Genomic DNA, 11,933 nt, shown 5'->3' with positions numbered 1-11,933 from the left:
TTATTATTGATATAACCCAAAATCTTTCAGAGTAGTCTCAAAGAAAATCCAATCCCACCCTATCAAATATTGGTGCTATACGAAGAACAGAAGAAGCACACTCCTTAATATTCATTTAAAAACACGTGCACTAAATTTACAAGCATTTAAAGGCCAAAATAAAGATATATTTTTTTTTACAAAATGAATGAAATGACTTTTTTTATGCATGAGAATATTTTTGTTTTCCTAGTATTTGTGGTCTCTCTCTACCCACAGTGTTGAGCCCAACATTATTGCAACTTCTGAGAATATTAGGCCCAAGAGGATCATTTCAGTAACCAAGAAATGAAACAATTATGTTGTTTATAAATTGGCTCTTTTGGTTATTAGAATATCTCAGGTAGATTCTAGAATATTATAGCAATTACAGGTGCTCTGCTTATATATCTCTCTAATTCGAATCAAGACTATTTTCCTCTCTCTATTGTTCTTTCTTTGAAGGTCCTCTGTCCTCGAAACCAGAGGTAGCTCTATTTTCATTCATAGATTCTTCTCCAGTCCCAAGTTGCATGACTCAAACAGATTCTGAGATGAAATTTTTGTCAATTGCTATACCTAATGCTTTGCAACTATCTTCCACATGCTACCAAAGGCTAGAAGCACCCTCTGTAATGGAGGCATTTCAGCAAAATCACAATAGCATACAAATGCTATGCAATGCGATTCCAAACTCTTTTGTCTGGTTTATGCGATCTCTCAAGAAATTGGATGTACACTGTCTTATTGAATGCTCGGGTAGCTGATGCACGCCAACTGTTTGATGATACATGATGGGTAGCAAATGCACTACTTGTAAGCACCTTTTACAAGGGGTTATGTTCTAGTGCTATGAAGAACAGATACTTGGCACATGCTCAACACCATCCTCCATTTCATGACTCTGCACTTCCAAAGAGAAAGTTGGATAAGAGTTGCACAGTTAAATCCCCAAGCCAATATGCCATGGATGCCATCATATCAAAAGGAAAATCTTCAAATAAACCACTAGTTGTTGTTGGTTGTTTCCCTCAAGGAAGTCGAGATTTGAAAGACCTCGAACGGATCAGCATAATTGGAGTCCAGCAAATCAATCGTGTTTTTGAAATTGTAGAGAAGACTTTAAAAGGTCATGAAGTGCGCCTTTTGACCTGTCAGAAATTGGCAACACTTGAGCTTCAAAAGGTAAGGAAGAACGAGTTTGTTGAGATTCTTCCTATTAATGTTGGTTGTTTAGGTGCTTGCACTTATTGCAAGACAAAGCATGTTCGGGGTCACCTAAGAAGTTACACAATTGATAGCCTTATTGGGTGTGTAAAATCTATGATATCCGAAGGGGTTAGAGCTTTGTTGTGGAAAGTTGTCTACTCTGAGCACTCAGATCCTAAGTCACTGTGGGTTGCTACCTTGGATCCAAATGGTGCAATCACTTTTTATGATCTCAACAAAAGGAGGGCTCCAAACCCTGAGGCGGTTAAGGTACCACAAGACCCTTGTGGCATTCCTCAGTCTAGTGATCTTTATTGTGGTTGCTTCTTTGAAAACTGGTGCATCTATCCCAAACTTATCAAATCTCACTTTAATTGCAAACCTCCCAACATCTCCACCTGTTCTAGGAGTTCAACGAAATTTATATATGTTGATGAAGAGCTTGATTATTTTGCTTTTTAAGTACACATCACCGGTTCCAAAATCAACCATGAATGCTTGCAAAGAGGCTTGTATAGGAAACTCCTCAACTTTTCCTTTTTGTTACCCTTAGTAGTGATGCTGGACATGGCAACAAAAAGGGAAGGAATGACACGGTGCTAGTAGTTGTCATATTTGTTCTCACAGTTCTGATTATAGTTGGTCTTATAACAGGATTCTGGTACTACTACAAGAGGAAGACGAATGTTGCTAAGTATCCTCAAGATAACTTGGACGAAGATGATAATTTCTTGGACAGACTTTCTGGGATGACTGCACATTTTACTTTTGCTGCTTTTTGTAGAGCAACTGAGGATTTTTCCAGAAACATTGCAGAAGGAGGGTTTGGCTCGGTGTATCTAGGTGTGCTTGAAGATGGCACTCAATTGGCTGTAAAAAAATTGGAAGGTGTTGGACAAGGTGCAAAAGAGTTTAAAGCGGAAGTGTCCATAGTTGGAAGTATTCATCATGTTCATTTGGTTAAGCTATCAGTTATTGTTCAAGTTGAAGAGATCTTCCCTCATATGACAGAGTTAACAAGTTTTTGTTCAAGTCACCTATGTAACAAGGATATACTCTAGCTAGAGTAGTTGCAAATGCCTCATATGTAGTACTGGTAAAAGCTTACTTTCTTAAGCCTCATTTTGCTCCCTTACTCACTCAATTTGATGGCACCATCTTCAGGCCCTAGAGAACACTGATTCTGGATTTCCAAACTGTTACTGTGAATGCCGTCCTTGCCCATCCAACTTTGGTTGAGTGGCTTGTGTTCTCTTCTGCTGGTCCTTGGGAAAATTGGGATCATTTGTGCACTATTTATAACCTTGAGGACGATGTTGCTTTCGATGCGGGTAATATTGTTATGACCGAGCCCATTAGTGTTGAGCCCAACATTACCCTTACTAAAGAACAGACTGCAACTTCTGAGAATACTAGATCCAAGAGGATCATTTCAATAGCTAAGAAATGAAACAATTATGTTGTTTACAAATTGGCTCTTTTGGTTGTTAGAATAAATATTTCAGGTAGATTCTAGAATATTATAGCAATTACAGGTGCTCTACTTATATATCCCTGTAATTCCATTGAATGGGTAATGAGAATTTAGTCTATTTTTTTTTCTCTCTCTCTCTATTGTTCTTTCTTTGGAGGTCCTTCGTCCTCGAAATCAGAGGTTTATCACATATCAAATTGCCTCTCAATTGAACAGGATATCTGCCTAACGTCCTAAATTACTAGCTCTCTTTAACACATGTTCATCTCAAAAATTAAGAAATCAAAACCAATGTAAGACTCTGATTCTGAACGAAATATTTCACGAACTCGGCGTTTGACATAGACCAACGTTGATCTTTAAATTCACCAAAGAAAGGGTCAACGGCAAGTCGCAAAGCCAGGGACGAAGAACTATACAATCACAGCATTAGATGTCCTATATATATCCCTTCAAAAGATCTATCTAGATTAAATATTTGAAGCTAGCATTACGTACAAATTGTATACATGTAGGCTTTCGAAATTCTGATAACTACAAATTAAATATTTCAAGTGATAAGTATAAAGTGAAAGCAAGACCGAAATTCACCCCAATTTTCCTATCCTTTTTTCAAGAAAAAAAAAAAGAAGAAAAATCATTATTTTTTGTGAAGATAAATAGAAGACAATCGAAAGTCCCGCAGCATTTGTCACAGTCACAACTTGACAATCCAGACAAAATAAGCTGAAAGCACCAATTTTGAAATACGTAAGATTGCATTCGCAGACAAAAACAGTAAACTCTGATCTATATAAAACCAATCAAAATGCAAATGCAAATCCTGAATGAACACAACTTCAACACACTTTAAAAGTTTGTCCTTTTCGTCTCCAACAACTATAGAAAAATTAGAAAAAGTGATCAAATTTGCAAACAATAATAAAATCCAAGAATTCTAAACCTGATTATTCAGTCCAAAGTATATAGTAGCATTAGCAGAACATAAGATTGAAATATTAAATGCTATAATCCCCAGCAAACAGAAGGATTTCGTCAATCCCAATAGCACGAGCATGATTTTGAATCTGATAAAGATCCAATTCAAGTCTTCTAAGACAAAAAAAAAAAAAAAATACATGACGTTCAGAAGCACAAAGAAAAGAAACAATGTTAAAGCAACTAAGAGTACAAGGGTATATTGGTCCAAGCCCCAGAGACATGACCGTTCTCACAGACATAAGCTCGAACAACTGGTTCCCCATCGAGATGGTAGCCGAAGCCACGTCTGAGGCAGAAGGCGGATTGGAGGTCCCACGTGTGCTGGCACGTGCAGAAGGCGCACTCGACATCGATCTTCCTTCTCTTCTCGTCGCTGATGCTTCTCCAAACCCCGCTCGCTTTGAAGTTATGGAAGAACCCTCGGAAGAGCATGTAGTCGCGCCTCTGATAGGAGTGCACGCAGCCGGGCCAGTCGCAGAGGAACAAATTATCGTCGCGGAACTGTCTCGCGAGAAGTTTGCATCCCTGTTCTCTCCTCAGATGCCGATAGCCGCCGGCCAAATGCGAATTCCGGCAGATGTTCATCCGTTTCGCGGCGTTCCGGTCGGCGGGGATGCCGGCGTGGCGGAGGCCGGGGCAGCAAACGGCGAGCTTGAGGAGGGAGGACCAGGTGGAGGGGGAATCGGAGGAGATGAGAGATGAGGGGAAGGTTTGGGAGCATTTGGTCTTCCAGCAGAAGTGGCGAATGAGGGTGGAGAATCGGGTGGAGACGCACGCCGCGCGCGCCCAGTGTCGTGGATCGTCGTCTAGCTTCGCCAGAATGGAGAGGACGATGTCGTCTGTTAGCGCTGCGAAAACGCTTTCCTCCATCGTCGTTTGGTGGTTCTGTCGCAAATGGATTTGACTCTTGGAGATACAACCGCCTTCTGTTAAATGCCCAAAGCCCCTTGAAACCTTTTTTTTTTTTCTTGAGGCGCAACTGGCATCTGTTATTATGCCACCCTCTCTCTCTCTCTGTCACAAATAAAAGTGTTTTTTTTTTAATATATGTGATAGATTCTATGAAGATTTACACAACTCATACGAGTCTGTTTAATTAAGTAAATTAATCTTCTTAACAAAAGTGTATTTAATTGGAGTAACTTTTAATTTTATTAAAATCAATTTCAAAATTAAATTTATGGTCAAAGCTGTTAATAGTAGTTTCAATGTTCAAAGTAATGAATAGTTTCTTCAACGTTTTTAATTCTTCATCCTGATTTTGGAATCAAGATTAATTCTAAAAATATGTTTAAACTTATAGTTAAAGACTATTTTCTTAGACAGAAAATTTCGTGAAAATTAATTTTGTCTGTTTTAATAAACTGGATCTTTTATACATATAGTCATAAATCAAACACCTAATAATATGTTTATAAGAATCTACCTTTCTTTGAGTTTATGTTAGACTTTATTATTGGTTCTTTCTTTTTCTTTTCTCTTTCATTTCTTAAAAAAAAAAAAAAGATATTGCTAACTAGGATCTTAAGGATATTGGTTAATGAATTAGAATAAAAAATGTTTAGTGTGTAAATCATAGAAAAATACAAAAAAATTATGAACAATGCAATTTTTCATCTCCTTTCTACTTTAAGTTTCTTAATTTACGATATTGATTAATATTTGTAAAAAATAAATAAATACATATATAGTCTCTAAAGATAAAATTAAAACTATTGTGGGATAATAACTTGTAATTTGTAAACTTGTGCTTCAAAGTCCAACCCAATGATAAGGAGAAGGTCAAATACACGGTGCTGCAGTTGTATTTTGCACATGCACCCAGCTGTTATCTCCATTTTTTTTTTCATTGTTTTGGATTCTTAAAAAAATGTTCGGGATTATAAATATAATTGAAAAAGAATAAATGGAAAGAACAAGCCAAGTAAAACCTAGGGGCTAAAGACAATGGGCAGTCTAGTGTCTAAGTTCAGATCACCACTTTATCGCTCTTGGCAGGAAGGTTTTTGTTGCATTGATTTTACCTTCAGTTAAGTTCAACACTTGAACCTCAAAGATATGTGTCACTAGGTCACTAGGATTCACATTGGACTTTCAAAAGTCACAAATACTGAAAATGTAATATGTTTGGTTTAATTTTAGATTAAGCATGTACAATTACATGTATGTATATTTTGTGACAAGCAAAAATTCATAATTTTTTATTTAATCATTGTTTGGAGATTTTTTAACGGCTAATCAAACATACTACAAGTAATTTGAGAAAACTAAGAAGTTATGCACTTCCTAATTCATGTCTAATTGTTGGGTATTTTAAAAAATATATTTTTATCTATCTCTAGTTTTCAAAATTTAAGATAATATCAATTACTCTTTTCTTAATTAGTTGTTTACTTTTTATCTAATCTTTAATCAATTAACATATTATTTATTGTGAAATATAAATGAAAAAAGGGGGAAAAAAGAAATCTTATAACTGTTTTATTATGATTGAGAAAATGTATTGTATTTCTTAATTTTAATATAAAAATCTTAAAAGACAAATAAAAAGAAACAGATGAAATAATAATTATGTAATATTATCACATAGTCGATCAATATTTTTATGATATAATGGTTATTCATTCGTGATTGTTTCAGTTGTAATAATTTTGATTTTTTACGGCTAGCCAATGTATTTCAATTTCCTTTCCAAACGTCCAATAAATTAATAGTGTGTTTGGGATATGTTCAGGAGAAATGTAATTATGATTTTTATTTTACCTTTAAGATACTAATTAAAGAAGGAATAAGTAAAAAGTTTTCAAGTTGAGGTTGTATTAGAAATCATAGTTTAGTATATTGATGTACTTTCCAATAAGAAAAAACTTATACTTTTGATTATTCTAAGTGCATAGGTTAATATTTTCCTCAAATCATTTAACTTCTTATTTTTAAGTTTGGGATGTGAAAAATCATATTTAAATTGTGGAATTGAACACATATTAAGAGAAATATTTTTTTACATCACTAACACAGTTATTATTGGTTAAAATTGAATAAAAAAACACAAATATCTAAGTCTTATTTGATTTTTAATAAGTTACATTTATAATTTTATAACTTCTTCACAAATTTTAACCAATAACAAAAATATATATTAGGAAGAATGTATTATTAACGATCATCATAAACTAATACTTATTTCGTCTAAAATATATTAGGAAGATGTAGAACTTAAACCTTTTGTTTCTCTACAAAATTGAGCCGAAATGAACAGCCTAGGTGTTGTGTGAGATATATTTTGTGTATACGATGTTTTTCTAAAAATTTTGAATCGTCAAAATAAATGAATTGATATATATATATATATATATATATATATATATATATATATATATATTATTTTCTCTATTTCTTCTATATTTTTCTCAAACAAATCACTTAGAAAATTCATTCTATTTCTCGTTCATTTGCACTTACCCCATATCTTCTTTTCCTTCTAATAAATCTAACATGACATTTATATGTATTTTTATTTATGCTAGATTGTGTTTTTAAACATTTCATAAATTAGTTTGATATGTTAATTATTTTTAAATAATAAAATTTTTAAAAACATAATACACCAAAAGAAATTATGATTGCATTTTATAAACATCAAAATACAATACAAGAATAACAACACATACATGATAATTTGTTATATGTACATCATTTGACGGATAATAAATAATACAAATAAAATAATATAAAATTTACTAAATTTAAATGTGCAACAACACAATTTTTTCATCTTATATATTATTGTCTCTTAATATTTTTTAAATCAAACATGAAGAAAATTATCCCATCCAATATCATAATTTTTAACAAATTAAACGGATCCTACATGCAGGGGCAAAACCAATATATAAAAAAAATTATGACTTATAAAATAACATTTAAAGCTTTATATGCATGATGTATTAACAGAATTGAATTCAGTGAAAATAGTTATTAAATGAAGATTAAAATATTGATTATATGTACTGCTATGGTAAGAAGTGAATATTAGTGGAGGCAGTGAGTGGTGTGGGCACAAAATATCAAAATCCATTCTCTGATATCTCTTCCAACTTGGCGTGTGTCTGTGATGACTCAATCGATGTCGCACAAGCCTTTGGACTCGCGCCACACCACAGACTCCTGCTTGTTGCAGCTCCGCACCTGGAAACCCTTCAAGCTCCAGCAAGACGGGCCCCACCCCAAACCCTACTACCACAAACGCCCCTGCCTCTCCGATCGCACAACCACCTCGTTTTCCCTCGACATGTCCAAACTCACCCTCGCCGACGACGACAATCACAATCCCAACAACCGCGCCACCAATTACCGCCTCGTCGCTCGCAAGAGGCGCCGCCGCGGCTCGCGATCCGTGTCCGGCCGCAGCAGCGACCGGAGCGGGACGCGCCGGTGCTGCTCCGTGGGGGCCTCCGCCGCGTACGGCACCTGCTCCGATTTCCCGGTGGCCATGGGCACCGACTCCAGCGGGGAGCTCTTCGGCAACGGCGATCCGAACTGGTCTTCGGACGTGAGCGAGGCGAAGAATTCGAGGAGGGAGAGAGAGAGGGATGGCGGGAGTGGCGAGAAGGAGAATTTGGGCGTTGGGTTTGGGGTGAGTGGCTGTTCTGAAGCGAATGGGAATGAATCGGGGTATGGGAGCGAACCGGGTTATCGCGGGGATGCTGAGTTTGGATATGGGGATGAGTTTGATGAGGAAGAAGATGATCCCAGATTGTTGTTCTGGGGTGACCAACTTGGAGGTAAAGCTTCTTCTGTTTTAGTTCCTTTCTATTGGATTTAGTTGTTTTCTTTTTCCTTTGAAGCTCGTGGATGATGTTTGATGTGTGCGTTTGGTTTGACGTTAGAGAATTGATTTTGGGTCTAAAATTGATTTTACATGTTTGGTTTCATGTTGCAGAACATTTCAAAGTTTTCTAGGTCCAGAATTGATTGAGTTGCAGCAACTTAGAGTATCTTTTGTATTGGATCAGAAAATTTCAAAATTTACTCTTAACTTGATTCTATAATAAAAACATCTGAACATAAATCACATCACTTCCTAATCAATTTTAACCAAAATTAATTCCATTCAAAGTCAATTTTGCCAATGCTAATCCAAACTCGCACTAACTTGTTGTTTTGCTTTTGCTTGGGAGGTATTTATATTTATGTTTCTAGTTGGGGCTGGTGAATTTTTGTGTTAGGAATGTTTCAAATGAAAGGATTGGTTTTTTTGTCTGTGAGTTCTTTTACAAAACTTGTTTGAATTAGTATATAATAAGGTTTCAGTTCATTCACAAATCATTTTGGGGTAATATTCTTACAGTGTTTTAAATCCTGGATAGCCGAATGTAGTAGTGTGTCCCAAAAATGCTATAGCTGAATAGCAGATAGCGGGATAGTAGATAGAAGGATAGCTTATTTAATGTTATACTATATACATATAAATGCTCAAAACTGATAAAAAAAAGTTACTCAAAATTAATGACATTCATAGTGAGTTTGTAAGTCCTACCTGTTTTGATGGGATTTCTTAATTATTTCATTTCAAGTGGATTCTGCTCAATTCTAAAGTTGTGGCATTCCAAATATTGGACCAGTGAGTTTGTTTCTCCTCAATTTTGGATATGCTTTTTGAGCCTTTGTTTGAAAGAAAAACTGAAGATAACATGTTTATGTTACATATAGGTATACGTATTGTCTGTTGTTTTGCCTTTGCTATGGTGCAATTTAAGCTGGGTTGCTGGAGAAAACCCATCAATGTTTGCGACATTAATCATTATTATTTAGGGTGTATTTAGAATCAAGTTGAACATCCAAGGGGAAAAAGGGAGAAACTTCTTGTAGAGCAAATATTGTTGGAGTGAAATTTCTTAGACCTTAAAATATAAAGATTTATTGGGAGATAAATAAAAATTTTAGTTCTAAAAATGAAATGAAATAAAATAAAATCAGCAGAACTTTTCCATTGGTTATTTGTGACAGCAAAGGAATCGACATGGAGATTCCATTGAGCTCTGGACAGATTTTCGGGACAAGCAAGTGGCCCAAGATGGGTCAGACCCTAGTCCACACAAACCTCATCCCAAACCATGCCCTCGGGAACATTAGAGCCATGTGGTGCTGTGCCATGAAGAAAAACATCTTTGAAACTGCTGTTGTTACTGGCAAAGTCAATGGCAGCATAACAAATGAGGAAGTCTTGGAATCCATCAAAGTGACAGCATTGTTTCCTGTGAATAAACTCCAGGTGCCAGGGGTTAAATCGTCAACAGAAGAGGCTGTAGAGAAGAGACTAGAAGCTGATGCCAGAGAACATTTGGATTAAAATATACTATAGAGGCTTTGCTGGATAATTTGGACTGAAAATTTATGTATACGAAAATGAAAGTCACGACTCAGGCAGAAAAAAAATGATCATATTCTCACGTGGGAATAAATTTTACTCCTTAAAGAGGGAAATTTAAGTTCCTGTAAAATTCTCTTTTCATTATTAGTTTGCCAAACATCTCATTTTTAAGAAAGCTTAACTTCAAATTTCTCCCTGGTTTACCCCCAAACCATACTTAGCCTCAATGATAATATATTTGGTGTTGGGAGGGTGATGCTTGGATTCCATTATGCTATGTATCTTGTTGGAGTTTGGTAAAGCTTCTGATTGGTGAATAAAAGGATCATCTAATCTGCATCCCGACTTATTAAAAAGGACCCTTTTCTATTTGAAGTTACACCTTGTTGGGAAAACAACAGTGACAATCTATTGCCTCAAATCCTCCTCCCCTTTTCAACTATGTAGTGTTTGAGTGGGAAGACGAAGATCTAAAGTATAGTTTTTGATCAGCTGCCTTTAAAAGGCCACCAATTTTTTTTTAATGTTTTTAAAGAATGTTAATTCCCAGTTTCTAGATGCTTGGCAAGATGTTTGGAGAGTGTGCTGAGAAACTCTTTGCCAAGATAACTCTTTGCAAAAATCTAGGTTTGATGGTTGGGGCTTGAGGTCTCAATGATCACAAGTCGATGGATGGAACAGTACAATTGTGTTGGTGACCATAGTGTGGTGAAAGGGAAGATTATTGAGAGTTTTTTTTTTCTTTCTTTCTAGAAGTGCTATCATGATATTATGAAGTTGCACATTGTATATTTGTGCCAAAAACTATTGACTTTCAGAAAACAGAAGGTTGTTTAGAAATGGCATTGCTGTTTGGACAGTAACTTTTTAGGTAAGGGAATGGAATTCTGAAGATATTGATTAATCACTAGAAAAAGCATAAATGCAATTACAAGAAATTGTGTTTTTGCTTTTGCCTTTTCAACTGATGCCTGGTGACAATTTGCTATATTTGCTAGCTGCCTTTCATAAAGATTTTGTGTTGCTCTTCTATAGCATGCCATGAAAGTTTAAATGGAACTTTCAATTAGGATAAGCTAAATGCTACTCTGATAAACTTTACTGATCCTCTGTTGCGTGTTCCTGTGGATTGTGGACACACAAACCAATGTGTTATGCAAGAGTGGATAGGTTGAAAGGCTCTAGTTTATTGTGTGCTTATCTGATTATGTTTTTTGGATTTCATACAAATATCTTCAAAGCATTATCTACTAATTGATTTGTTTCATATAAAACTAGTACTATAATTGGCTGTTTCAGAGACTGACTTGACTTTTCATTGCACCAGCTGTAGATTCTAAAATGGAGATGGTTGGGGAGAACACCTTGCTAGATCAAAAATCTCATCATAGATGCCGTCGCAGGAAGCATGATTGTAGAATGGTTGATGCATTAAGGTGATTATCGCAGAAATCAGTGGACTATGAACACAACGGAATTCTATCTTGCCTTGCATATTGGACGGACTGCCTGACCCATTTGCCAAATCAATATCCAAAGTATTTTGGCGAGTATGAAAAATATGATGATGTGGATGAATCAGCTTCGGTATATTTTGATCCAAGTGTGAAGTGGTGTACTTACGATAATGATTTCTGAAAAGGAAAATATGTGTACAAGAACGGACCTACAAGTATTAGGCTTTGGTTATTTGTTTTGGATGGGTAGAACTTTTCAATCTGAGTCATACAGATTTCATAGGAAACAGTTGAAAAAATATCTTAAAACATAATCTCGCATGCTGGGCTTGCGTTTAAAAAATCTATATGTACTGACCTGCCATTAATCTTTCTGAGTTTTGATTGCAATCAGTTATTCATTGCAAGTTAATTCCTGTTT

The 11,933-nt window shown here is 35.5% G+C and overlaps 3 protein-coding genes across 3 annotated transcripts; 2 read left to right on the top strand and 1 right to left on the bottom strand.

Annotated features, from left to right (window-relative positions):
- Positions 1-870: 870 nt before the first annotated feature.
- Positions 871-2,288, top strand: LOC114369368 (G-type lectin S-receptor-like serine/threonine-protein kinase SD2-5). The gene is made up of 2 exons (XM_028326590.1): positions 871-1,565; positions 1,781-2,288. Exons 1-2 carry the CDS (start codon positions 871-873, stop codon positions 2,286-2,288), a joined length of 1,203 nt encoding a protein of 400 aa, XP_028182391.1.
- A 1,335-nt stretch (positions 2,289-3,623) lies between these two features.
- On the bottom strand, positions 3,624-4,716 carry LOC114378884 (phytochrome A-associated F-box protein-like). Its single transcript, XM_028337475.1, has one exon. It carries the CDS (start codon positions 4,550-4,552, stop codon positions 3,863-3,865), a length of 690 nt encoding a protein of 229 aa, XP_028193276.1. The 5' UTR covers positions 4,553-4,716; the 3' UTR covers positions 3,624-3,862.
- A 2,995-nt stretch (positions 4,717-7,711) lies between these two features.
- LOC114378883 lies at positions 7,712-11,933 on the top strand. The gene is made up of 2 exons (XM_028337473.1): positions 7,712-8,466; positions 11,383-11,933. Exons 1-2 carry the CDS (start codon positions 7,797-7,799, stop codon positions 11,493-11,495), a joined length of 783 nt encoding a protein of 260 aa, XP_028193274.1. The 5' UTR covers positions 7,712-7,796; the 3' UTR covers positions 11,496-11,933.

The sequence above is a fragment of the Glycine soja genome, chromosome 2 (genome assembly GCF_004193775.1).
Source record: "Glycine soja cultivar W05 chromosome 2, ASM419377v2, whole genome shotgun sequence".
Taxonomy (NCBI): Eukaryota; Viridiplantae; Streptophyta; class Magnoliopsida; order Fabales; family Fabaceae; genus Glycine; species Glycine soja.
Note: the sequence above shows the minus strand (reverse complement) of the source record. Positions and strands in the feature narration are given on the sequence as shown.

Excerpts from the sequence above, each read along its gene's own strand:
- LOC114378883 (XM_028337473.1), top strand. The coding sequence starts at position 7,797 with ATGACTCAATCGATGTCGCACAAGCCTTTGGACTCGCGCCACACCACA. Across the intron at positions 8,467-11,382 it reads CTGGGGTGACCAACTTGGAG|CTGTAGATTCTAAAATGGAG; the intron begins GTAAAGCTTCTT and ends TCATTGCACCAG.
- LOC114369368 (XM_028326590.1), top strand. The coding sequence starts at position 871 with ATGAAGAACAGATACTTGGCACATGCTCAACACCATCCTCCATTTCAT. Across the intron at positions 1,566-1,780 it reads GGTTGCTTCTTTGAAAACTG|TAGTGATGCTGGACATGGCA; the intron begins GTGCATCTATCC and ends TGTTACCCTTAG.
- LOC114378884 (XM_028337475.1), bottom strand. The coding sequence starts at position 4,552 with ATGGAGGAAAGCGTTTTCGCAGCGCTAACAGACGACATCGTCCTCTCC.